Source organism: Lonchura striata, chromosome 20 (assembly GCF_046129695.1).
Source record: "Lonchura striata isolate bLonStr1 chromosome 20, bLonStr1.mat, whole genome shotgun sequence".
In the NCBI taxonomy this organism is placed as follows: Eukaryota; Metazoa; Chordata; class Aves; order Passeriformes; family Estrildidae; genus Lonchura; species Lonchura striata.
In genome coordinates, this window is record NC_134622.1 from 2,165,355 (window position 1) to 2,193,159 (window position 27,805).

Sequence of the window (27,805 nt, forward strand, 5' to 3'; positions counted from 1 at the left end):
CATGCTCCAAATCACCTTCTGAAAACAAGCACTGCCACTCCAAAGCCGGCAGGTGGAGTCCAAAGAAGGAAGTTGGTTTATCCAGCTGGGACTTAACCAAGCCACCGTGGTAAGACCAAAACCCTGTGTAACTGAAGTCTTTGGTCTCTGAACAAGTGCTCACTCTTCTTCCTTGCCAGAAACCAAGCAGCAAACCAAGGAGCTCCTCTGTAAGTGCAGCACCACTGCTCTGTGACCTTGGTCCATGTCCCAGAGCCTTTCAGCAGAGTCACCTGCACGTGTGGAGCTGCAATTAGAGTTCAAATCTGCAAGAACCGTGCTAAACACTTCCACAATGAAGCAGGGCCACAGCAAGTGAAAATACTTGCAGTAAAATCCTTCCCAGCCTCCACCTGTCTATCTTCCAGCCCAGCAAGGACTACAGTTTGCATGAGCTCCTACGAGCAAAGGTAAAAAGGAACAACAATGTACAGTATCTATGATTTTTGTAAAAAAATCTGCAGTGTTTATTGCCTCCTCTGATAAGATTTAGCTGTCCTAGGCCATGAAAGAGGACAGGACTGATAAAGAGGGGAGCAGTAAGGTATGAAAAGCAGAAAACCAGGCTGGAGCTAAGTCTTAGTATGGAAAACCAAAGATCAAAACAATAGGAAGTTAAAAAAGAAGGGAGCAAGCATGGCATAAAATGGACAAAGTATTGGGAAACAACTGCTAGTACTATTTTCAAAGATTCCCTTCCTATACACTGTATTTGGCATCTCAGCTAGTGATAAGAAGCTGCTAAGTGGAAAATTAGTTGCAATTTGGCAATGTAGGAATTGAAAACCTAAAGCAAAGTCCTGGTTGCTATAAGCACACTGAGGGTTTTCTATGATCAAAATATCACATAACCTAGAGAATTAATACCCTTATGACTAATTTCATTCCCACAGATGGTATCTGGCATGGTCTTTAAATGAAGTTCATTTCTTAAACACAAGTGAATTCAAAAATAGAAGATTTAAGATAAATGTCCTGAAACCCTTCAAAAAAGATCAAATCGTCTATACCCACAAGCTAACATCACTGTATCAAACTTTCTGAAAAGCAGTTAATGTATCTGAAGTATAAAAGCATTAAATCTTGTTTCATCTCTTACTACACCTTTCACACATATTCTTCTGAGCATCACCAGTACAAGAAGACTTGACATGGGGATCTTCAAAGGTGTGGAGCTCTTAAATTGAATTCAAAGGCACTGAAACGCCTCGATGTTTTCTGGGACTCTGGGAGTGAGGGCTTAACTGGGAATTAAGGACCATCAACAAGAGTTTGCTCAGCACCTGGGAGGACAAGGATGAGTCTGGACAATCAAGATGACGTTTCTTCCCTCCTGAAGACACAGCCCAAGCTGTCAGGCTCCTCTACCAAGGATGAGCTGAGCCTGGAAGATGATGCTCTCAATCAGAACCTGCCTCGTGGGGCCTCTCTCGCTGGCTCCAATAGTTACATCCTTCTGTGGCCATCCAGTCCTGCCTTCCTTCAGTAACTCGAGTTTTTAGTGATGTGCATCCAGCAGACCAAGATTACGGTCTAATTAAAATCTAATCCAAGTAGGGTGTTACTATAAAGAATCTGGACAAGACAAGGATCTGGTCTCATTTTCTTGCTTTTCCCCTGATAACTCTAATGATTTCAATAAGATGGCTTATGAAAGCTTGCCATTTCCTTTACAATTTTAACAGCTACTCCTTCTGAACAAAACCCCACTGTTGGGAAAAAGGACTTCCTCCCCACAGCAGTGATGGGGTACTGTACACAAAGAAGCACCTAGCAGTTTAGTTCACATTTTTTAATAACATGGCACAATTTACATTACACAAGTCTTCGCTGAGGAGGAAACATGCTGAAGATTGAGAGCCGCTTCACTTTTCTGTTCACATAGGATCTAGAAAGGACTTTATTACATACAGGATAAACAGCAAAAAGGTTTGTATATAACAATCTCTTTACAATACTGAAAGCTACCACTACGGTTCCAGTGTACATATTCCTCAGGGTTGGGACTTTTTTGTATTTTTCCTTCCGTTTGTTAAAAAAAAAAAAAAAGAAAAAAAAAAGAAAGAAAAAAAAAAAGAAACACTGCACAACATCTGGAGTTCACAAAAATCTGAAGCTCACAACTAAACCTTCAGTTGACTACTAAAATAGATCTCTGATCATTAGAAACAACTGTTTGTAGTTAACTTTTTCTTTTTTTTTCTTTTTTTTTGCCAAAACAGGGTAACAACTTCAGATAGCACTTTAATACACTAGAAGACCAATGGAACTAATTTTATTTCATACATATATTTTACAGTCCAGTAGACAAGATATTGAATTCTCTCTGATAAAGTCATATTCTCTCCAAAATTTAGACAAGAAACTTAACACATTATAAAAAAGTGTGTTATGAAAAGACAGATTTCAGAAGATTGATGCATATTTTTAAAAAGGACCGTATTCTTCAGGTTATTTAATGTCTTCTGTGATTAGGGAACAACAAGGCTGACCTGTTAACTATTCACAGACTTTATTACCAACTGAAATACAATAAATTTCATTATGAAATCTGCAGCGGAGTTCATTAATTAAACTACTGCTCCACAGTGAAAACATATCCATAATTTAGAAAAGTATTCACTTTCTTGTAGGATTTGTTTCAATGTAGTTAAAAGTCACTTAACACAAAAAAAAAATACGCGTACAGATAAAAATGACACACTGGCAATAAAACCAGACATGAATGGCTATAAGCAGATGTTCTCCCCAAAATAAATTAGACATGTTAAGTGACAAAAGTTCTGGAAAATCTCCAGCATTCCATTATTACCATTTAACCCAGATTAATATGACTGAAACCCAATCCGCCATGACTCCGTATCAGCGATCACACAGCACTAATCCTGACACCATCCAAGGGACACACAAGCTACAGTGACCTCAGCAGCCTGATGCAAGGGTTCACACAGAAAACTACACCTCTGAAGGGCTGTTTCTTCATCAAAACAAGAGAAGTAGGCTTCCATTAGAAATGAGCTTGTTCAGGGAAAATATGACTTTAATTATGTTGTGTGTTGAAAAGGCTCCTTTGAGTTATAAAGGCTTTTGTGAAAAGCCTTAAAATTCATTGCATAGTTGAAGGGGTTTAGCTGTCTATAACAATATAAGTAACACAGCATAAGCAGACTGTGTTGATCAATATTAAGTTTGCAAATAGCACAGTTTAAGAAGTATTAATGTATTATGTTACTTAATTTTATCTATTTACATTTGTACAAAGTAAAGCTTTCATCTTACCCTTTTTGCATATATGAACCATTAATCCATGAAGCAATCTTTTTACATAAATATCTACAATTGACTTCACTTCTGGTTTGAAAGAGCTTTGTAGGGTTGACATTGGTGGTGGCTTGTTTCTAGTCAAATCACTCAGACTGATGTCTTGTTCTTCAGTTCAAATTTTGAAATTTTTAAACTAGAAATAAAATAGAGTAGGAGACACGAGGAACATATGGACTTGGCTAAAAGATCTGGAAAATTTCAACATATAATATACAAAAAAAATCATTTCAAAATCTTTGCACTCAGGTCTATACATATTGTACAGTGGGTCACATCCCCAGTCTGTATCAATGACTAGTAAGAAGGTCTTATATTATGTTCATTTACAAGGTTTTTGTCCCTCTTGCTCTGGTTCTCATTGAGTCTCACTGCTTATCGAGCCTCGATGTCCTTGAGGGTGTGAGAGGGAGGCCTCTCTCTCATCTCTGTGGACAGAGGAGTAGTCCTTCTGGGAGAGCCGGGCCGAGGGCCCAGCGTGGAGATAAGAGGCGGAGGGGCACTGAGAGCTGCTGTGGGGGGAGTTTTATTGAGGAGGTCGTTCTGGTGTCCCGTGGGGGGACTGACACGGGGGTAGTGCATGCTGGGCAGTCCTGGCGTGAGGAGGCCGGGGTGGGGCAGGTGCCCGTCCAGGGCGGCGGGGTGCACCGAGTGCAGGCGCGCGTGCTCGTAGTCCTCGCGGAGCATGTGCAGCCGCTCCCGCTCGTCCAGGTGGGTGCCCCTCTCGTGCTCCCGGCGCGGGTCCACGGACAGAGGGTGGTGGTGATGGTGGTGGTGGTTGTAGTCGTGAGGTTCCCGATCCCTGAACGACCTGTCTGCTTCGTACAACCTTGGTGTAGAGAGGCGATGGAGGGGGTCGTTTCTTAGCAAAAAGTCTCTGCCCAGGGGGTCTCTCCGATGAATATCCAGATCTCTGTAGGGATCTCTCAAGGGATCTCTCATTGGATCCCAGTGGAAAGAAGGATAGGGGAAGCGTTCTCCACCAGGAATTGGGCTAATTCCCATAAAAGGGGTCATCATGCGAGTCCTGTCCAGGCCACTGATGCTGTTCATGTGATGTATACCAGTCACACCTACAGTCATGGGCATGGACACTAAAGGACTTGGGTGGACATTGGATGTGGATATAGGTGGTGGCTGATCAGATGACCTATGAGTCTGAGGTCCCTCAGGCTGAACATCATGGTCTTCCTTTCGCTCTTCCTTCACCTTGACTTCGTTGCTTTTCTTCGGGTTATCGTACGCCGGCTCATTCTTCCTGTCGGCCTCGCGGTTGGAAGTGCTGTTAGGCCTGGTGCTCTCCACAACGGGGGGCCTGGCATAGGGGGAAGGAACCCTGGGCATTTGTTTAGACTCTTCCACCACTCGGCTTTCATGGCTCAGGCCTTCTTTCTCCGAAACATAGCTGTCCTTCACCTTGTGCTCTTCAACATTAATTTCCTTCCGAGATTCGGAGTGATCCCTCTCTCGTTCTTTGGGTTTCTCTTTTTCTCGAACCTCGGGATTCAGATGGCTCCTGATCTGCTCACTTGAGCTGCGGTTATGTCCGAGGGAGTTTACTGGATGGATAGGTGCTGGCGAAGGATGGCTGGAGTGTCTTTTCTCAATGCTCTCCCTACAAGAAAGAGAAGTGTGAAATGAAGGCATGAGAAGCTCTGCAAAGAAATCAAAGCATCAGAGTGCCTGCCTTTCTACTCATGGCTTTGCAGAGAGCTGGTGACGTGCACCAGCAAATGCACTGTGCCTCTGACACACCCAAAACTCCAGAAGAACATCCCATCTCTAAACTTGGCCTATTCTGTTATCTCATTGCAGCAGCAGCAGATCGCCAAAGCTGCTCTGTGAAGAATCTGATTGAGACCTCAAACAAGTCCACAGAAGGCTCCCATGGGAATCTAGCTCTAGGATGTGTATTTCAAAGACAACGACTTTAAATGTTTGCAAAGAAGAGAGACAAGTAAAAACATACTCATTTCATCCAAAAAGTAGGCAATTAAATATAAATTACATGGTTAATAGTATTCTACCTACTTATTCTATTAAGAATACATTTGGGAAAACAGATTACTATTTTTTCAAATTACTTTTAAAAACATTTCCAGACCTTTGTACACTACTAATTTCTCTCCTATTTTCTCTTCAAATGTCTAGCTTTTCAATTTACTTTTCACAATTCCATTTACTTCAAGCCAAGACAAAATTCTTTCAAGTACCACCAGTACTGATGTTGCCAAGCCAGCCGTCTGACAGGAAGACACCTCCCTGAGTGTGCAGTGACCCCCAGTGCAAGTGTTTAACAGAACTGCCCATCACACAGATTCTGTGCTGACATCCTCAGCAGAGATAAGTCTGCTCTGTCTGTCCATCCTTCAGACTGGCTCTGAAAACATCATGCCTGGAGTCAGCTGCTCCTCAGATGACCAACCCTTCCCAGAAAATACTGTGAATTCATTCCATCTTTTAAACCTAGTTATGGTGCACAAAAGATCAGGGAATTATTGTCTGGAAATGAACAAAAATTGATATATAGAAATGGGTTCCATACCAATTTTTTTCAGGAAGTAGTGTTGACCAAGAGTTGTTATGGGCAACGCTAAGTGAAAAAGCTCTCCCATTTAAAACAAATCAAATTCACAAGGTGAATCTAATCTCAGTTCCAATGATTTTAACCTCTTAGTAATTTCAATTGACCTCTGAGTTGGAGTCTCTCTATAAACATAGCTCCACATATTCAGTGCTGGACATGTGCTGTTTACTGAGCATAGAAATTCTGTTCCATGTGGGATGAGGGACAATGTGCTGTTAAAGGCAACAATTATATATGGCCACAAACAAAAACCCAAGAAGTTCCACCTCAGCGTAAGACAGAACTTCCTTCCATTGAGGGTGGCAGAGCACTGGAACAGGATGCCCAGGGAGGTCTCTGAAGACAAAATCCACCTGGCACGTTCCTGTCACCTGCTCTGGATGGCCCTGCCTCAGCAGGGTGTTGGAGTGGATGATCTCCAGAGGTCCCTTCCAGCCCCAGCTGTTCTGGGATTCTGTGGAAAGGGTAAGCAGTGAGGCCTCCTCAGCTCCAGCTGCCATGGTGTCTCTCCGGGTGCTGGTGTCACCTGAAGGCTGGGACACACCAGCAGGTGACACTCTGGGCAAGATCAGCAGACCTGACTGATGAAGGGCAGCTCAGAGGGTGACTCCAAGGTGAACACTTGCTCCTTCACCTGTACAATTTCTGTTACCTACTTCTTTTGCTGAACTGTGTAAGATTTGTACCTCTAGGTACTTTTGGACACTGAAACGGCAACAAGTGCAGAAAAAAAATGCCTGGGAGAAGAAAACTCTCATTCTAATGTCACCAGATGCATCTTTGGCTGTGTCTAGACTGAACTGTTGAAACTATCATTTCATGGGCCATGTCTGAGAGACCTCCAAAGTCCAGAATGTGACTCTTGAAAACACTTGGAAAACAGAGCATCTGACACCAGCCCTGCCTCATCTGCACTGTCCAGCACTTCATTGCTTGGAATCAGATGCTGCCTTCATTCAATGGGACATGAACAGTGCAGAAATTGCATCCTGCCTCTAATTTCCCTCCACCTGCTTTCCACCAAGAGTTGAGGCATTTAACAGTTTCCAGATCTGTACACAGGGAGACCAAGCCAAGGCCCTCCAGTGAAGGATTTTCAACATGAAGGTTCAATTCTTTTACTTTGCTGAGAAAACACTGGCTTGTGGGCTCTGCAATACCTAATCTTTTATTTATTTTGCTCATGGGACTAGTTCAGAGGGTACCCTTAATTGTTTTATTTCCCTAGGAAGGCTCACTCAGTCCTTTTGTTGATATTTAATCAATTTTCCATGCAATTGATGTACTTTAAATTACATATAAAATTTAGAGAAAATAACAGCTGTTTTCTGTAATTAAGGAGAAATGTATGTGCAACCAAAATTACAAATTCCTCTGCCAATGTCATCGTATTCAATGACAGTGTTGGTAACATCTCAAGAGGCTCCTGATTATTCAGCTCATTTAAGTGAGCTGCACATAGTCCAGTGGACAGAGAAGGAATAACTTTATAATCCCCAAATTTATCAAGAGCTCCTTAGGTTGATAATACAAGAACAGCTCTAAGCCATTGCCTCCACCAAGAAGAAACTTAAAATCACATTATCCAATGAACTTATTACCAATTAAGAGAAGTTCTGAGGCTGTGTGGTGCAGTGAAAAATACTGAATTTCTCATGCTGAGGTGTGTGCCCCATTTATATTGAATAAAAGAGCAAAAGATTCTTGGTTGGTTTGGTTTAATGCTCTAGGATTGCAGACCCTTAAATGCCATTATAATTATACTGGAAGTGTTCAGTGACATCTTTTAAACAAAATACCACTGAGAAGGAACAAATCCTGCTTGTCACATTGCTATTTTTCCTCTTTTTTTCTTTTTTTTTTCCTAAAAAAACCCCTCCACAACTGCAATCAATCACAGAATCCCAGAATACCCTGAGCTGGAAGGGACATGCAATGTCCCAGGAGCAATCAGGGCTCTGCAATGTTATTCCCAGCCAGGAAAGGGTCACTGCTGCAGTTCTGTTCTGCAGCTCTGCTCTCTCTGGGCTGTCTGAGGCATTCACCTCTCTCAGCCTGCCTGGGAGGGGCTGTGGTGCACAGGCCATGCAGCTGATCCAAGAGGAGCCACCAGGGATCCCCACCCCATCCAACACCAACCTTAGGTGGGGGAGCCCCAAGCTCAGAGGGACCTGTCCACTGCAGGCAGGAGTTGAGGTCAATGCTTTTGGCTACCTGGGCCATTTCTGGGTGGGTAATGTTAGACCCTTGATGACCAGATGATTTTGAGATAAAATCAAACAACCTCTGGGTGTGATTCCCAGCTCTTCCTGCTTGAGCAGATTAATTTCAAATAGATAACAAAGCTTGGGACCTCAGCTGGAAAGCTCTGTGCTCACCCCACTGGGTGCCACTGAATGGTAAGGAGGAGGTAGGAGAGGCTCTCAGCTCCTCTGACATTCTCTCCACAGGGAGCACAGCTCTGGGAAGGGATTCGCAGCCTCTCCTCACACAGCCCACAGTGTGAACATGCTGCAAAGTGCCCACAGAGCTGGGCACACAGCAGCACTGCAGGGGTGAAACCAGGACTGCACTCACTGCAAGCTGGAATTGTGCACAAGTACGAGGGATGGATGATGCTTACTGCTAAGATCTCAAATTACTGAAAAGGAACATGTTCTGAGCTACGATGTGGAGTTCAGACAATGCCAAAGCAGCTTGCAAGGAATGTTTTCAGTAAGGATTTTCTTCAGCAGAACACTTCATGAGAAAACAACAAAACAGTAACCAAAATAATCACATAATTCTACAGACTACCCAGATCATAGTAACTAAAATGCTTTGCCATTCAAGCCAGTAAAGTTACTCACATGCTTAAGCCTTTTGCATGACAGAAAACCCAATTTGTAACAGCAATTTCTTTTGAAGCATTAACATCAGACATGAAAATAATGAAGCTATGCTACCAAACAGAAAATATTCCAAATGGAAAATGTAGGTGAAAAGATCTGTAGTTCGCCTTTCTTTTAGAACAATGTAGAAAAGCTCTTACATGTAGTTTTAGAATATCTAATGTGTTAGCATAACTTCTTTTAGAAAAGGCTACTAATGCATATCTTTGGGTTAGTGACAGAGAAGTCAGAAAAGCACATCTCCTAAATATTCTTTTAGATTAAAATATTAGAAACAAATAGCCATTATGTAGTAATGTGCAAACTTAACCGGAAAGCCATTAAGCCACAACTGTAAAAGATGAAATCAGCCTCTCTACAGTTTTCAAGGAAGGCATGACACTTGCTGAATGGCAAATTCTTATAAATTTGGTACTTCAATGTTAAGAGGAATTTTTACTGCGTTAACTGAATAATGGGAACAGTCCTGACAAAAAATAAATATGACCAGGTTTTACTTTCCATTAGCCCTTCCCAGCCTGGACATGTGAGCATGCAAGTCCATGCAAAACACTGAATAGAAACTGTGTTGGAAGGTGTGTTAACAGCAGTGCAAGTGTAGGGGCTTTTTTGAGGGGAAAGGAGGTGCTTTTCATGAACTGCATGCTCTGAAGCTTGCTATGGTTTTGGCACATGAAATTCCTGGTGCATTTCAGTCTTCTCAGCTCACATCTTTAGCACTGGTCCCTCTGGTCAGGTTGTTTTTTGAGAGAGGGAGTGTTTTGCAGATAAGGTCTGATTTACAAAGCTATTTAAGAATTTGAAGGTGCAGATAAGCATCTGATAGACTTCAGAATCCTTTCTTCCATCCTGTCAGGTACTATCTCCAAGTTAACCCTTCAAGAGACCTACGACAATGCGACCCATAAGGTAAGAGTGGGTGGGTGTGATTCTATTCCCACTTGACACTGCCTGAACTGGGCTCCAGCAAAGCTCCTTCAGGTGAAGTGTGTGGTGCAAGTGGGAAGAGAAACCTTGCAGAGGGGAACACCTGAGCTGCAAACCTGCCTCTTCCGTGGTGCCACCCTGAGGACAGCTCCAGGTGTGCCTCTGGTGAAGCTCTGGGTTCACAACGTGCCAGGCTGGGGAGGGTTAAAAGCGGAACGGAGCCCCAAGCTTTGAACTAGACAATTCTTGGAAGTGTTCTTTCGTACCTTTCTTTGTCATCTTTACTAACAGATGAGTCTCGTTTATCTACATCTCTATCTCTGTCATGAGCTGCAGCAGATGAACTGCGCTCCAGCTCTCCTGGCTTCAGCCAGGGCGGAGGGGTCGGGAACGAAGGAGGAGTTCGGTGCAGTCGGTTCCAGGGCTCGTGAGGGTTGCTAAAGCTCTGCATACTGGGGCCATCCTTGTGGCCGAACATTGAGTTGGGTGCTGAAATGGTGAAGTGGAAAACAAAAAGGTTTAAGAAAAAGGTATGCTCTAGTGAAGGTACTTACCAAAACAACTTTTACAGCACTCAGAGTTAAAATGAATACATATTATTGGGAGCTGGAAAAGGAAAGGAAATTAACAGAGATTCATTAGAGGGTCTCATTCCTAAAAATGGGCAGGTATCTGACAGCTCTTTTAATTGGAAAGGGAAATGCTGTGGATAAAATTGACAAGGGATGAAGGAGCAAGATAAAAGTGACAATGATCCTTATTCCAAATGTTTTGGAGACATCAGGAAATGACCGTTATAGGGACTATAAGTAATGGAACTTGTTACATTTGATCCTGAACCAAAAAAAAAATAATATGTGACCAAAATCATGCCAGATTTGAAGTATGAAGAAAGAGAGTGACTTTTAAAAGGATGATTTTCTGTGACTGGCTAAATTTAGAGAAATGTTGATGAACCTGGACTAGTAAATGCAGGTTAGTGATCTTTTCCAGGCACATGGCCTGAATTACTGGTGAGAAAGGAAAAAAAATAATATCACCATCCACAGCTCCCTAGCTGCATACATTATTTACTTCTTAACATGCAACAAAACCATGGGAAATTTCACAAGCACTCAAAGGCTCTATTTTTTTTTTTTAAATTAACATTGTAATGGTAACATTTAGCACTAGGTTGAACCCAAACTATTAAGTAATTAACATTAAACGATTTACTGACAACCGGAAAAGGTCGCTTTCCAAATTCCCATCTTTTAGTGGTAGGTGATGTAACCAAGCAGTACAAAAGAGAGCCAAGAGTCCCCTGAGTGGCCCTGGCGAGCTGCAGAGCAGGGAGGGCCACGGCCCGGTACTCACTGACTGCGGGGTTCCCGAGCCCCCCGAAGGCGTTGCTGCCCACGGCGGTGAGGCCGCTGAACGACGCCGGCCGGTTGAAGGGCTCTGCAAAGCAACACAAACAGCTGAAAGCCCCGAGGGAGCTGCCAGCCCCCATCCAGCACCCCCGTGGCACCTTCCTGCACCCCAGCTGTGCCCCCACACACAGCAGGGCTCTGAGGGGCTGGGACACAAAGCACTGGCTTTCTTCCTGGCCATGCCCATGGCATCATCTACTAAAAAACTCCCTCTTAAAGAAAATCAAGATGTTAAAATGGACATGATACTTCATTTGAAACCTGCAAACATATCTGGTTTTACTTCCATTTATTTCCTTCCTCAGGAAATGTCCCCCTTGCTAGTCAAACTATCATTAACTCTGGCAACTGTGCTTCAAACACCTTCAGGCCATGTCTCCTAAACCAGAGCCAGGGTATAAATAAATAAAATGTCCTGTTCCACTGTCATGCTGGCCTGAGCATTCTGTCATTCCCTTGGTGTTTATTGCTAATACTACACAAAAAACTAGTATGGACTGAAAAATGCTGAAACATTTTTTTTTAGTTAATGCATACAGGCAACAGGAAAATCATATAAAGAAATTCTCACTTTATTTTGGAGTAGTCTAATAATTTTGATGCAATCATTTCTGATAAATATCAGCACAGAGAAAAAGAAGCCCAAAGCCAGCATTTTCCATAGGCAGCAAAGTGCAGAATGATAAACCTGCATTTTCTGTTTGCTGTACCAGTTTGGTGACCCTCCCAAATCCTTCCCCATGCAAAATAAGATGACAATTTAAAGTTTTGGTCTTGGATGCTCCCATAAGGAGCAGATCACCTCATTACAAAAGCAATAAGCTAGAAAGGAAATAACAACATCTGGTGACTTGGATGGTTCTGGTTTTCAATGTGTATTCACCAGTTTTCACTAACTGGCACATGAAACCAGATCACAAGATTTTAAAGCTATGTTTCTTATTCACTTTAACAGAAAAACAGATATCTAAGTAGGAGCTAGGAAAAGAAACATTTCTGTGATCCAAAGCCTTGTCCTTAAGGCATTTTTTGACTGGTTCTAAGTATAATTCAAATGAAACCCAGACAGTTACTCTGCTCCTCTAATGTCCAGAAGTATTTCAAAACACAAACAGTGACATTTTTCTGTGTATTTAAACTTCTACCTGGGTAAAAACTAAAATGTGCTATTTGTAAAGGTTAATAAGCAGCACACTCAGAGTGTCTCCCCACAGGAAGTCTGTCATGTCTCAGTGGTCAGTGTCTGTGCTGAGAGAGGACCTACCTAAGTGAGCAGCAGGGTTGAGGAAGTTGCTGTGGTGGGGTGGTGGGCCAAAAGGGGTCCCGGCTGGATGCCCCCCACCTGCCAAAACAAAGCAAAAGGGGTCAATTCCCAGCAAATGCTCAGAGAGGGACTCGCTGTGCTCTGGGCTGTCCCTTCTTTAACAGCTCATGTGAGCTGACACTGCTGTGCCCTGCATGGGGCTCACAGGATCCTATGCAGAGAGCAGCTGCTTTTGCAAACAGAAATACCTAGTTAGAGGATAAGGGATGCAGGGGAATGAATGTTTCAGGTCAGAAATACACCTTATTTCCAACATCTCATCTCCATGATGCATGAGACATTGCTCTGTGAGGAAACGTTCCCTCATTTACTACCTGTGCAGTGTTCCAGCAGGTTGGGCTCTTTATAAAAGCATACAGAATAATTTTAAAATATTTATCTAATAGACTAATAGCCCCTGAGATGTCTTGCAGAGAGTTCATAAGCCAAAGCATATGGGAAATTCATGGCAAGGATCAGCAGTTTAATGAGCAAGGAGCAAGAAGGGGATTTCACTTTCAGTACTCACTGGCTGTGGAGAAGAGAGTTGATGGCCGAGCCAGGTCATGGGGGTGGTGGATGGCTCCAAAAAGGCTGGGGCCTGGTGGCCTGCTCAAAAATTCTGGTTTCAGGCCGAAGTCCAGCTTGTGTGGATCAGACTGCATCTGTTTCTGAAATGGAAAACAGGACTTGGAAGAGACTGTCTGAAAAGGTAACAGCAAAAGGCACTTCCAGAATGATGTGGGTAGAGCAGTTCATTCATACTGATGTTTTAACAAGAATATTGGCTTTTGGGACCCCGAGCACAGGCACACAGCTGTTTTCCTGGAAGGGAGATCTAAGGCAAAGAGGGAAAGGCTCTGGCTCCTTCATATTTCCTGCTAATTTCACCAGTGTTTTCACATATGCTCACACCCACCTCTCCAGGGTGTTTAGCACAGAGCTGCCTTCAACAACACACATAAAACTCTCTGAAAAGGCCTCAGACACTTGCTGAGCTGTAAGGACAGGTCTGTCCCACATAATAAATGGGAATGTCAGCTTGGTCCTCGTCCCTGCTGGGCAGGGGTGCTGAAAGACCAGACACAGACATCAGAACCACTCATTTCCAAGGGAAAGCTGCCACCAAGAAATGCTGGATGCAAAGCATCCTCCAGTGCCCCTCAGCCTGATGAGGGGCTGAAAGGAAGCAGAGTGCAGAGCAGGAATGGCTGAGTCCCACTTTGACAGCTCTCAGCCCACACTCAGTGCTGCATGTCTCTGTGTACATGTGTTAGAGTCAGCAGCCTCCCTTTTGTGAGGGGAATTTGCTGAGGCAGCTGCATTGTGAGTGGTAAGTGGATGAAGGATGTGCTCTTCTTTGTGCCACATCCTTGTTTCAGTGGTGCCTACTTCAGTAGTTTTATAGAATGAAGGAAGAAAACCAAATTCCCAATTACCTGCGCTGCCAGAACTCCCTAAATGCAGATTGCTGATTAATTGTGCAGGGCAGCTGAAAGGATTTATAAATGGGTAACAAGGAACCAGGAGATCTTAACAGTAGTTCTAGAGCAGGCTACGCTTTATAAATCAATATTTAATACTGTGCCAGCCCCAAGTACAGACTATTACAATGATATAAATATGCATATTAAAAAGTTATGATCAAATTAATGTGCATGCCTTGTAGCTGTTTTTCAAGTGCTAGAAACATGTCTGTGTAGTCATGAGAACAAAAAAGTAAGAAAAAAAAGCAGGAAAACAAGAAAAAGGAAAAGGGAAACAAAGCCACTATCTATGTCTGGAGATAATGGCCTGCAAGAATACTGAAACTGCAAAGGTGGCCAAGTCAAGGTCAAATCTTTTAAGGAAGTAACACTGAAGTGCTTTAATAGTTAAAAGGCATTCAGAAAATACAAATGCCTCAGTAGAAGCCAGTGTGCCAGATTTTTATGCTGTGAACTCTTTTTATTCTTTTTTAACAACCAAGTTATAAACCCCTGACAGGCATTACTCAGAATAGCAAAAGCTGGCTGAAACTTTAATTGCAGCCATATGAATGGTGCTGCTCTAAATAACGAACAAATCCCCTGTCTGAAGAGGAACAGGAATACCATGGATGTGTTAAAAGCTTTCTGAATGTGTTGGTTTACCTTAAAATAGTACCAGGGAAATGGTCAGATTTCTTTTCTCCCCAGCTGCTGTTCAGGAGAGCAGCCTCTGGATGCCAATCCTTCTTAATGTATTTCCAGAAAATGTGTAACACCTGAGCATGGTGCCCACAAAAATCAATGTAAATGTCTGCACTGCTCTTAGATCAGGCTGTAAGGCCCTTCCTAAAGGAGAGAGGCCCAATTATGGAGCATAAATCCTCTCCTGAGCAGCGGGCAGTGTAAGGAGGCTGTAAATGTGCTCTGTGCCCTGACTGCTGTGCAGCCCTGTTGAATCCCTGAGGTGTGCAGAGGTTACCCAGGTCTTGCTGCAGAGGCACAGGCAGCCAAACAACATCCACAGCTGCATGCAATTTTTCCTGAGGTCAGGAAGGCTGTGTTTTAAAGTTTCCCTTTGTGCCTGCTCCTTCAGTGCCTGCTGCTGCCCTCTGCAAGCAATTACTGGGCCAGATCGTTACTGGCAGCAGCCCTGTGGCACTGCATGCAAACTGCAAACCAGCCCATTTGATTCCCTGCTCTGTGGTCAGGCAGCAACCTCAGTTTGTGCAGAAAAAAAGGCACCTTCACAACCATGGCAGTGAGTAAGGAGAAGGGGAAATTGTCCTGTGTGAGCCTTGGGACAGAGATTCCCCCTTTGTGGTTACATCAGGACTGGGACATGGTTCCTGTGTACCCAGGGACATCCCAACTCTCCTTACTGACCAGACACACTTCTGAATTATTCTTGAAAATATCATGCACAGCCTCAAAAACTCGAGTCAACATCCTTTCATGTGCTTCTGGGTGTTATTCTTGCTATTTTTTTTTTTTTTAACATGCCAGGTGGAAAAGTATGAGGTAAAAGAAATAAATGGCTGCATGAAAATGGCATTTACTGTGAGTTATAAATATACTGGTTTGACCTCTCTTTGAATATCAAATCAAGGAAGATTCAAAGGACACATATAACATGGGAATAATAATTTCATTTCAAGAAAATACCTTTTCAATAAAATAAAAAAAAAAGGACATATAACTCTCTAGGTCTATAATCTTGTCTTTTTTGATAATGGGAAGATGAATGAAGATCACTAGCAGGGGAAACATAAGGAAGCAGAGAAGAGAGATATGTCTACTGCAGCAAATTAACCTGTCAACCTTGTTTAAAAGGGTTATTTTTAAACTCTATTAGCTGCAGGTTTTCATAGCTGTTCAACATCTTCATATTCTTATACCACTACTCTACACAATTCAAGTGCACACACAAACTGCAAAGTGCTAAGGATTCCCTGGTAATATTAGTTTCTAACACAAACTATTGATTCCTAAAGTATGAGCGGTGAAGAACAACAACCATTTGTGACTTACTGAAAAACTTCAGGAGTAACACAAGATCTTTAAGTGATACAGTAAAAATACCATAAAGGGGAATAAACTTTCCCAGAGTCCATGTGCAATGGAAATTCAGTTAAGTAAGAATGAAAAACTACTCATGGCCTTCACCCTTGAAATCTCAGAGCTTGAAAAATAATTAAGACAGGACTTCCATCCCCTAACCTTCAGTGTAGTGAGGCAGTGTCTGATAACACAACATCCCCTGAGAGGCTGTGCCTGCCCGGGCAGCCTGGACACATCCAGGTGCCACCCTCCAGCCATGAGGGGCTGTGAAGGAAGGCTGAGGGGAACCTGTGCAGCCACACTAGTAAAGCATCCTAGGGACAGCAGAAGTCTCCCTGTATCCTCTTCTGCCTTGAACATTAATAAGAGGAAGTGGATACATGTGCCTAGTGCCTCCAGAAAAAAAAAAAAAAAAAAACACTTGATAAATTTGTGTCCTCAGCCATAAATAAATAAATAAAAGCAAACCACCTTGTAGCTCACCTCCATTTCACCCTTCCTAGCTACAGAGCTGTAGCTCCTACCCAGGACCTGCTGTCCTGGCTCCAGCACATCCCAGACACTCAGCTGGTACTCTACTTTCAGCTTTTCACCCTTATACACCAACCCTCAGAAACGAGGCTTCTGCTCAATGCTGCGTGTGTGACTTTACCATGGCACTGGCCATGGCACAGAAGTGCCCAGGTGAGAGCCAGCCCTTCCTCTCTGAGCTCTGCTCTGTGCCCCCACCCCCAGTCCAGGCTTCCCAGGCACTGACCTTGACTTTCTGTTGGTGATGGTAGATCTGCCAGGCGATGTGCACGTGCATAGCACACCACTTGCCAGGTTTCTGGAAAAACAAGACATGGATCAGTAACTTTCAAAAGACCTGACATGCTTTAGTCTATTCCTAAAAGAAAATTGACCCTGAGCCCTCTCTGATTTAGTCTACGGGATCCCCACGCCAAGACAACTGAAAGCAAAGGGTTCCCTCTCCATCCTCCTGGAAAAGCTGAAATGGAAAGACTTGTCCCTTGCTAGGGAATTTATCTGGCTATCCAGGAATGATCCAGCTGGATCCACTCTTGTAATCCACTGGCTGAGAGTGCAGCTTGTGCTGCTGAAAGCTGTGAGGCTGTGTCCCTGTGAGCAGCTGCCCTGCACAGCTGGACTGCTCACAGCTGCACACTCAGGTCATTTCCACAAATTCTAGGACAGGCATTTCCATCAAAGAATGAAAATAGAAGTGGTTTTAAAGGTCACCCTGGTTTTCAAAATTCATCTGACTCCCTCATGTAATTGCTGTCTGTCCCTCCAAGACTTCTGCTCATAAATGTGCTGAAAACAATGGAGGTCACTCAAATCACTCCGGGGGGGACTTTGCATCCTCCCTGTCCCCCTGAGTCACAGTGAAGAGAGAGGGAGGCAGGAACCAGAGTGCTTGTTAGGCCTCCTGTTGAGTTTGTACTCCATTTCCAGCACAGCTGGAAACTGTCTGAAAAAGACTCATTTGAGAGCTACTTTCTTCAATTTTGTTACTTAGGGGTCTGTAGTTACCTACACAACTAATGACTCCTGCAGATTTAAAACTTATCACAGGAATTTAAGAGTCTCCTTAAGCTACTTGTTTCACAAACTATGGCACATGGTCTGCCTTCTAGTTCTAGCTGTGTATCAACCAATAATTAAATAATAAAAAACACCACTCTATATCACAGACATACTACCCTAAACTCAAGCCTTTTGCTAATTTGCAAAACTGGCTGTGCTAGTGATTTAGTAGGTTCACTAAAGCAAAATCTAGACCTTTTTCTTGAATATGCTGACAAATTAACCAAAACTCCTTTTAGATGAGTGATGGATCATGGACTGGATCTTTAGAACCTTATTTTTAAAATATTTTGTGTTTGAAGTGGATTGTCTGTCTACAGTGGACAGCGAGATACCTGGGTGGGATGTACCACACTGAATAACACTGAAAACACTCAGTAAAATAATAAAGCAAACTCCTTCAGAGTGCAGTGAAGTAACAGGGAATCACTGCCAGGATCTCTACGATTTGCCTCAGGAAACCATGATGGAAGGATCATCAATATTTAAGCTCAAGTGTTCACATGAGGGGCTCCATGAGAAGAGCAAAACTTCCAACTGTGAAACTCTGCCTTGTCCTTGAGTGATGAGGAGCTGCAGGAGTGCCCTGCCCTCCCCAAAAGCAGGGCAGAACTGCCCAGGTGACACTTGGCAGCTCTCATTTGGAATTATTTTGTGCTGCAACCTGGTGGGACTGAGCCAAGCATGACAAACAGGAGCACAGGAAGATTTCTTACCCTCAACATGGGCCTGAACGGATCTGTCAACTGTGAAGAAGAAATGACAGCTTGGTTACACGCCTGTCACTCAAACAATTGCTCTAATTAACAAATCTGTATTGCTTCATTAAGAGATGAAATTAAAATGCTAGAATTTTACTTTCAAATGAAGTCCTTTTGGATAATAATTAGTCCTGAGCCTCCATCTCTGTGCTGTCCCCTCCCCCTGGCTGTGGCACCTGAGTGGTGATGAGCAGCTCCACCAGGCTCAAACAGAGTTCTGGCCCCTGGCAGCAGCAGCAATTTGTTGATTTAATGCTGCAGAAATGGCTGGTTAGCTGCTCTGATGGAGGCACAGATCTGTCCTTTGGGCAAACTCCTGCTCTCATCTTTCAGAGCTCCTCAGCTCATGGCAAGGCTGGATAATTGATAGGGTTCAATCCCACAGTGGGGCTGGGATGGCTGGGATGGGGTGTCAGCCATGCCCTGCACACCAGCAGTGTGTCCACCCACCAGCCAAAGTCATGGCCTTGTGCCTCACTGCTGCCAGAGCTCCTCTCTGGTGTAAATGGGCTTTGCCTTAATTGTTTTCACACTGAAACAGATGTTGGTAAACAGAGCCCATATAAAAACCCAATTTTCTCATTTTTATTTTTGATGTGGCCTGTTGGGTTTCTTTTTTGGAGTAGATTATTTTTTATTCCCCTTTTTTTTTTGCTTGTATTTCATCAATAAATGCTGGGAAATAATTCAATTTATTGGGTATTGCTCATTTGTTTTGGATTTTCTGTTTTGAAATGCAATACTCAAGGAGATTTATAGGTGCAGAAGGTACTTAGCAGACACAGTGATGGCACAATGCATCATCTTGAAATAATCGAAACTCACTCCCAGTTGAAAGGGAACATAAAGCTAAATGACTTCCTGATGGGAGGTTCTGGTTATCTCTGCACTTAGCCAAACAAACAGAAATGTGGTTCCTTTTGGTGTAAAGCTCAGCCTCAGCTCCACTGCTGAGCAACCCAAAGTACTGGAATTTGGCCCAATGCAAAGACAACAGCTCTGGAAGTTCAGCCATGCCACAACCTGGAATTTTGGGAAGACTTCCTCAGTGCTTTTGTTTGAGAGTTCTGCTAAAAATATTTGAGTATGAAGTTCCTTATGGAAATAATGGCCATCAATTCAAACACAACAATAACCCTTGGGCAGAGGGACAAAGTGCTGAGGCAATAAATGCTGTTCACATCCCCTGGAATTCAGAAATCCAGAAGCACTGAGTGATCAATAAAGTGCATCCGTATTTCACTGGGGCAATCAATACTACAGTAACCCAGGGAATAGCTGTCATTACCCACATTAAAAACAATTACAGAGCACAAACACAAATCTTGGGGAGGTTTGTACATTTTCTACGTTGAATTGGACTTTTATTCCTTTACCCTAGGGCCTGGGGGGAGAGAAATGTTCCCACAGAACTTCTGCAGCACTCCCTGATGAAACAGCTCAGACAGCTTTGGTTTTAGGGTGTTAATTTGGACTTTCTGAAGATGGCAGCTCTAGCATTCAAGGTTTTCAGGAGGAACAGATAGACTTGTGAAAAAGAAAACAGTTTTTACAGACCCGTGGATCCTTCTGTAGAAGGGTATGTGGGACCGTTCCAGGTCTGGCTGCAACATCAATAGGATTGGAAGTCTGGAAATTCCACAGGGAGAGACAAAATTAATGAGCTGCACAACAGTAACAATACCTACAAGCAACAAAATGTGCAAAATAATATTTCTTTATCATTACCTTGCTAAGCAATGGGGATAAACTTTTTATAAAGGAAAGGAGAATCATGACAATCCACTCAGTAATATGAGTATTATCATCTCCATATCCACACTTTGATTGTCCACCAACTTCCCATTACTTTAATCAGAACCACTGAGGGAATAGTGACTGTTTAAACTGGAAAATCTTCTAATGTGAAAAACCTGATTAGGAACACATTTATGACACAGCATCAAAAGCAGCATGTGGAGGACCCAGCCCCTGCTCTGCTGATCATCAGTGATGCACTCAGCACACAGAGCATCACTGCACGAGAACCTCAACTCCATCCACAGGGACTGCCACAATATGGATATCAGGAAAACATACAGTTGGAAAAAATTAAAGCCCTTCCCATTATTTGAATGTTAATAGTCTGTTAATAAAATGCAAACCCCAAACAAAAAAAAAACCCAAAAAAAACAACCCAACCCCTACATGTAGATAGAGCTTGCTCCTATGCCAAAATGAAAAAGACAGAAATCAGCTCCAGCATAACTGACAATTAAGTAAGAGAGTTGTTAACAGTCTGATTACCATACAGACAAAGAATCTCACTAACGAACTGCAATTTACATATTCAGTCATTAGAGTGGATAGGCCAATTTAAGGAAGAAGGTTTATCCTCTGCAGAAATTCTACTCCTGATTTCAGTCTTTAGTTGCAAAGACTACAGACTTACTTCCTCCTACTGATAGTGACTCCATAAAAACAAAAGAGAAATGCCCTGAACTCGCCACATTTCTCTCCCTGTGTTATCACCCATGCGGAGAGCCAAATCAGTGTTCTGCACTGTGCTGGAGCTGGGAGGTTATTATGGAAATGAGTAAACAAGAATTAGCACCATTTATTAAAATCCTGATTATTACATGACCTTTCATTAATGCACACTATCTCGGAACTAATTCTATTGGTTCTAAAGTTAACCATGCCTTTATATAAATAATTTTTAAAAATTTGTAGATGTATCTGAACCCAATGAGAAATAACTTCTCTTTGTGGTAAATCTGGAAAAAGACAACTGTGCCCTGTGGAATGAAGCTGTAGGTCAGAGCTCAGCCTCTCCAGGATGTGAACCCCCTGCTAAGCCCAGCCCTGCCCTGGCTGCAGTCCCAGGTAACTTCTGCCTTACCTTGGGTTGAAAAGCTCCTTGCAGCGAGCCAAAGGGGCCGGTGGGAGGGATCATGGGAGGAATACCTGATACAGCTGGAGGATAGGAGTGAAACAGCTGCAACAGAAAGAGAAGAACATCAACACTGGGTCACCACCAGCACAGGAAGCTGAGAAGGACACAGAGAGCATTCCTGCAGAACAGTAGGAAAATGTTACATGGAGAGAACTGAGAAGCATTGAAGTGATCTCATTGCAACAATGTTAGTTAAAGCAGTCGATGGGATGTTCACAGATGTCATGAGGTTTAGAGCTTAAAAGCAGTTCCAAAATCAGACAGCCAGCAACCTGTACCTGCCTCGGGCCAGCAGAGCATAAGGGAGACATTTGCTCCTCAATTATTAATTTTTAAATTGGAGAGAGGTTTTAAATTGTTTCAGTCTGTGACTCATTTCAAGAGAAAAGGCAGAATCCTGAGCTGAATGAGACTCAGAAATTTCCTGTTTAAGTGGAAAAAACCCTTACGAGTTCTAGGATATTGTATCATTAAAACTCCATTAGTAGGTTGGGATTTTAATGGTATCTGTAGGAAATGAGGAAAATATGCACAATTCTTACTTCATTAGTCTGTCTGAGAGGATATCCTGCCACATCTAATATTAGCAGACAGACAATCTGATTTGTTAAAGATTAGTATTTAAACAAAATGTTAAGGCAGAACCTCCCAGAAATGGATGGGAGTTTTTTATAGAGAGACTGCTCAGTACAAAAATGTGCCCATCTCCACTGACCTCCCCGAGCCCAGTGCTCTGTCCTAAGGGAATTTGGGAACAAATGAGATGTTGCTCTGTGCTAATGCAGGCACAAGGGAAACAAGCAGGTGAACTAAACAAATAAATTGTCCCCTGTGAGGGTGGGCAGGCCCTGGCACAGGGTGCCCAGAGAAGTTGTGGGCACCCTATGGTGCCCCTGGATCCCTGGAAGTGCCCAAGGACAGACTGGACAGGGCTTGGAGCAGCCTGGGCTAGAGGAAAGTGTCCCTGCCCATGGCAGGGGTGGAAGAGATGGTTTTAACGTCCTTTCCACCCCAACCCACTCTGTAATTCCATGATAAACCATCACATCCCAATCTGCCCTTGTCTGTGTGCTCTGACAGTCAATCTTTGGCTCTTGCTGTGACAGAAACTCTCCCAATTCCATGAAAATATTGCTAGCACACACCAAACAGCTTTGTGGTGGGAGTCAGGAATTCAAAGCATCACGCTCCAAACCCACTCTTGGTGTGAAATCTCTGGTTCTCAGAGGGGATGGATCTAGGAGGGGATGGATCTAGGAAAGGATGGCTCTAAGACAGGATCCAGCTCCACTGGAATTATCACCCTAAAATCTAACAGGGTTCTTTGGCTGAGACCAATTCCCCTCTGACCACAGCTGAGCAAAGTCAAACTACTGTGTGCTACTTTTAAGATCAAAAAAAATGAGTTAATGGCCAATTGAACAGAAGCAGGACTGGGCAAAGTCAAAAATGACATGAGGGGTGGGAAAACCCTGAGCAAATCCCATCCCAGAGTAAATCAGTACCACAAAGTTGTGATGGATCTGGCATACACGTGTGCTTTTTTTCACCATTTTTCCTTCCACTAGCTTATCTTGCAGTGTCATTTATTCATATTGTATTTACTTGAAAGCTGAGAAAACATTTCAGAGGTATCAGAGATTTTCTCAGTTTAAAAGCCTGGTATTGAGCCTCCATTCCTGTTGCTGCTATTGTTTTTAATTCCATTTAATTTGGACCTGCTCCATCCAATGGTGCAGAAAACATTTTGAGATGAGTTGATACTGAACTGTAGGCATTTGAGAAACCATTAAGAGACATTTGACCTCATTTACAATAACTTTTAATGAGTAAAATGTGCTTTAAATTCTCCAGTGTCTTCTGTCTTTAATTCTCTGTGTAACGGACTAATTCTAAGTGATGGCAACAGATGTAATACTTCATATTCTATTGGCTATGACTAATAATAAGGAATTCTTTCCTCACTTTCATAACAAGTGGTAAGTTAATTAAATGTGACCTTTCCTCAAGGTCAGAATTATTAATAAAATATAAATAGTTTATCTTCATGATTAATTTGTATCAGTTAAATTCCTCCAGCTTTCAGAATTCACATTTCATAGCCAAATGTTTCCTTCTTCCTCAGTTTCCTTCTCTTTTGAGCAGCAGTTTTCCCTTACAGCTTTCCCTGGGGAAACATGCAGTGACCACAGCTTCCCTTGGCCAGGTGTATGTGATGCTAAACTAGACCTGGCAGCAGCTGCAGGTAAAAGCAAAGCCTCACTGTGCTAAAAGAGAAGAAGTAACAGTGATTTAAAACTCAACATTAGCTTCTATGTGAGCTGCACTCCCTGTTCCAAAGTAGATGGATTTCAAGTCTCAAACAGACCCTGTTCTCCTACAAAGTTCACCCACACTCACTGCCAGCTTTAAGGTATCTGAGCTCCAGGTGTGGATCTACAGAGGGAGCTCTTGTCCCTGGAACAGCTCTGTGGAAGTGTCACATTCTGACAGTATTTGGATTTTCCTGCCCTGTGGGTGTGCCCCCAGCCCAGCTAAGGGACATCTCCCATTCCCTGTGCCCTGACCAGTCCCAGGGGTGGCTCCAGGGGACACATGGCTGGCCTGGCTCACTGGAGGACCAGGGGACACGTGGCTGACCTTGCTGGGGTCACAGACAGGCTGTTCCCCCAGTGCAGACACCACGGGCATCCCAGTGGAGCAGCTGTCCCACAGTGACCACGGGGCAGCCCCTTCCCAAGGACAAACCTTTCCCCAGGGAAGGCAGGAGAGGCCAGATCCCTTGGTCCCAGCACGGCTCCCTGGCTAAGGAAGCACAGCATGGAGCTTTCCTGACCTTAGAGGGGTGAGGCCATAACCTTTGCAATCCAAGTAGCTCCCAGATTTCTGGGATTACTTGACTGAATTTGAACAGCAGATACAGCTGGAGACTTCTGCAACGCTTCCTATCCTACACTGCCAACTTCTCTGCTTGATTTGTCTAAAATCCAGGTACTATCTCCCAGTTCCATTTCCCTGCTGGGATCCACGGGCCACACTGATGACAACCTCCTGAAGCCACGTGAAACTCAGCAAATCAGAGAGCAACTGAACACTGGTGCAGGTGAGAAGCCCTTTGGAATGTTCCTGGAGCTCTGAGCCTGCAAACACTGAGTCCCAGCTACTCAGATGAAGTGCCAGACATGGACAGGACAGTTCAGGGGCAGGACAGGCTGTGAGCAGGGGGTATGTTTAATCCAGACACCATCATCTTAACTATTTTTTTTTTTTGCCCAGTTCCACTTCTAAGCAAAACCAACACATAAAGCCAAATGCTCTGCAGATTTCTGAATGCTGATGCAGTACTCCTTCTCTCATCAAAATATTGTTCTTGGATTAAGAAACTCTTGCTAGACACCTGCCTCTGCCAATAGGATGAAGAAAATACAACCCAGAGGTCAGCAGAAAATCAATCAGTGGATTCAAACCCTTAGGAGCAGAAGCTTTACATGTAACTGGAATTTTAAAAATCAGTTCATCTTGATAGTAACATTTTTGGTAGCTTAGGTAAACACATCTAGTGCATAGCTGGATTCATATTGCTGTCATCACACAGAGCTTTCAAAACATAACAAGCCCAGTGGATCAGATGAGCCTTTGAAATCTGAATAATAAAGACAGTTTTTCAGATTTTATCAAACAAAATATGACAGATTGGGAAAGCTATTATATTATCTGTCCCTGAAGGATTTGTCTGATAGTTTGTCAGTTAATTTTAAGTTCCTTAGCAAAAATATCAGCCCAAGGGTTTGTGGCACAACTGAAACACCGTGATGGAATCACCGCTCTCTCCTGCTTCATAGAACAGTCAGCCCTTCTATCTCATCTTTTCACATCAAACCTAGATCCAAATGGTGTGTGAGCAAGAGATCTTTTGATTGGAAAAGCTGATACTGCATCTTTATCAGAAACAAGCACCATGAACGCAAGCCTTCAAAAGCCAAAGCAACCAAGGACGATAATGGTAAATCCTGGAGTGATGATTAGGGAGAGATTTGACACTGTGCCATTGATTGAGTGGTGATCCCAACCCACCACAGAAAAGGAGTGAAGTCAGTTGGAAACAGAGCAATAAAACTCACACTGTGACGGTAGAAGGGGTCAACTTTTGTAGGATATTTGTCAAACTGCAAAGGGATCAAAGCACAAACTAGTTACTTTATATTTCCTTGCTTTACTTCTGTTGGCAAAATAGAAGACAACTTCTCTATTATTTGGCAACCAACAGAGAGGAAAAAATATGCAGAAATTTAATTTCCAATGAAACTGGGATTTTTTCTTTATTCAAAGTAAATCAAGACCTTTTAGGGACAGGACAAAAGAGGAGGCCCCTGAGTGAACACTCCAAGCAGGACTGGCAGAACTCATCCCTCAGTCCTGTGCTGCCACCTAAACCTCACATTGTGACAGAGGGACAGCCCTGCCTCTCCTGCCCAGACACCCCTGGGCAGCACAGGAGCCCTTCCCCACAACCTGGCAAATTCTCCACAATACTTTTGTAATAAAGAATAGAGTTGTGCTCTACTTATCCTCACATTTCTGCCTGGGGTACGCACCATGGGCGGTGCAGGCGTCGGCATGATGGCAGTGGGAGGGATGGCGTGGGGGAAGGGCGTGAAGGTGTGCTGGTGGGTGTGTTGGTGTGTGTGCTGGTGCTGGTGCTGGTGCTGGTGGAACTCTGTCCTCAGGTAGGGCGGCGGGCCCAGCGAGGCCCCGCGGTCGGCGCTCTGCGAGGCCAGGAACCGCGTGTTCAGCTCCTGGCGCAGGAGGTCTTGCTCTGAAACACAGAAGCACAGAGTCACAGCGTTAATGGGCTTGGAAAACACCTTGGAGATCATCCAGTCCAACCTGTGACCCAACACCATCTTGGCACCCAGACCATGGCACTGAGTGCCACGTCCAGTCTCTTCTTAAATATCTCCAGGGACAGTGACTCCACCACCTCCCTGGGCTGCCGATTCCCCATCATTCCTTCTGTGGAGAATTTGTTTCTAATGTCCAGCCTAAACTTCCCCTGGTGCAGCTTAAGGCTGATTTCTCTTGTCCTGTCACTGTTCCCTGGGAGCAGAGCCTGACCCCCCTGGCTGCACCCTTCTGTCAGAGAGTTGCAGAGAGTGATGAGGTCTCCCTGAGCCTCCTCTTCTCCAGGATAAACAACCCCAGCTCCCTCAGCCCCTCCTCACAGGACTTGTGTTCCAGACCTGTCACCAGCCTTGCTGCCCTTCTCTGGACACACTTCCAGCCCTCCATGTCCTTCCTAAACTGGGGGACCAAACTGGACACAGCACTCCAGGTGTGGCCTCACCAATGCCCAGTGCAGGAGAAAACAAACAATAATACATCTCCTCCAAGCTCTGGGGCTTTTCCAGGCCTTGTGCCACTTCCTTTGCTGTCTGTGGATAATCATGACACAGTACAGGGTAAGAAAACCCCCTGAGGTCTTCCCTCAGATCCCAAAGGCATGAGACATTACAAAGTTTTCATTTCCCCTCTCACCAAGCCTGTTTTCACATTTCTCTGAACATTTATGGACATGAACACAGTTCTAAATAGGTGAGGGTGGACGAGCAGGCTGGAGTGAGCACCCAAGTGGCTGCTGCTCACATGAGCACCCTGGTGCTCATGGACACAAAATGCCATTACACAAATGCTCCATTTTCTTCCCCTGGTCAGGCCCTGGCACAGGTGCCCAGAGCAGCTGTGGCTGCCCCTGGATCCCTGGCAGTGCCCAAGGTCAGGCTGGACAGGGCTGGGAGCAGCCTGGGACAGTGGGAGGTGTCCCTGCCATGGCAGGGGTGGCACTGGATGGGCTTTGAAGTCCTTCCAAGCCAAACCTTCTGAACACACCTGAGCCCAGCACTGCAGTGAGCTCGGCCAGCACAGACTCTCCCTGCAGCCAGGGAAACTCTGCTGGGCACAGACCACAACTGCATGGAGACCTTTGCTGTGGGGGGCACAGATTCCCTGTGGGCACCTCGTGAACTCAGCTGTGTTTTCGCTGTGGGCTGAACAAAACAAACCTCGGAGAACCACAGCCCAGGACAGAGGCAAAGTCCCTGGCTGTGCCTGTGTGTGTTTGGCTTTGCTGTCACTGTTCTGCAGTCAGTGCAGCCTCTCCCCAGCACCCAGGTTATGCTGACCAAACCCAGAGCTGAGCATCCCTCGGGGCTCTCACCTGAGTAAGTGCTCCCAGCTGGGTGTCCTGGAACCTGCAGCGTCCCTGAGGTCAGCGGGGGTGGCGGGGGCAGAGCCGTGGGAGGGGCAAACATATTGGGGTGGTGTGGGTGAGCGGGGGGCTGCAGGGCGGGCGGGAAGCTGTGCAGGGGGCTGTGGCTGGCCAGGGACAGCGGGAACGGCGACGCCGACGGGTGGTGCGAGATGTGCGGGGGAGGCGCCTGGGTCTTGGCTGGGGTGCTGCTCCTGCTGCTGCTGTGAAGGAAAGGAGGAGCCGTCAGCAGAGAGAAAAGCCCTGG

General features: G+C 44.3%; 1 protein-coding gene across 5 annotated transcripts in view; it reads right to left on the reverse strand.

Moving 5' to 3' along the window:
* Window positions 1–1,816: 1,816 nt before the first annotated feature.
* AUTS2 (activator of transcription and developmental regulator AUTS2) overlaps window positions 1,817–27,805 on the reverse strand; it is a 770,185-nt gene continuing 744,196 nt past the window's right edge. For 2 of the 5 annotated variants that reach the window (XM_077787473.1, XM_077787477.1), the window contains 12 exons: window positions 27,508–27,761; window positions 25,868–26,109; window positions 25,415–25,459; window positions 21,240–21,335; window positions 19,916–19,987; window positions 18,314–18,343; window positions 16,765–16,836; window positions 13,010–13,151; window positions 12,442–12,519; window positions 11,122–11,205; window positions 10,032–10,254; window positions 1,817–4,975 (listed from right to left, as the gene is read on the reverse strand). In XM_077787473.1, the coding sequence (XP_077643599.1) occupies window positions 3,736–4,975; window positions 10,032–10,254; window positions 11,122–11,205; window positions 12,442–12,519; window positions 13,010–13,151; window positions 16,765–16,836; window positions 18,314–18,343; window positions 19,916–19,987; window positions 21,240–21,335; window positions 25,415–25,459; window positions 25,868–26,109; window positions 27,508–27,761 (2,578 nt within the window). In that variant the 3' untranslated portion in view covers window positions 1,817–3,735. The remainder of the gene's footprint in view (window positions 4,976–10,031; window positions 10,255–11,121; window positions 11,206–12,441; window positions 12,520–13,009; window positions 13,152–16,764; window positions 16,837–18,313; window positions 18,344–19,915; window positions 19,988–21,239; window positions 21,336–25,414; window positions 25,460–25,867; window positions 26,110–27,507; window positions 27,762–27,805) is intronic. The other 3 variants (XM_077787474.1, XM_077787475.1, XM_077787476.1) reach the window with 3 other exon arrangements.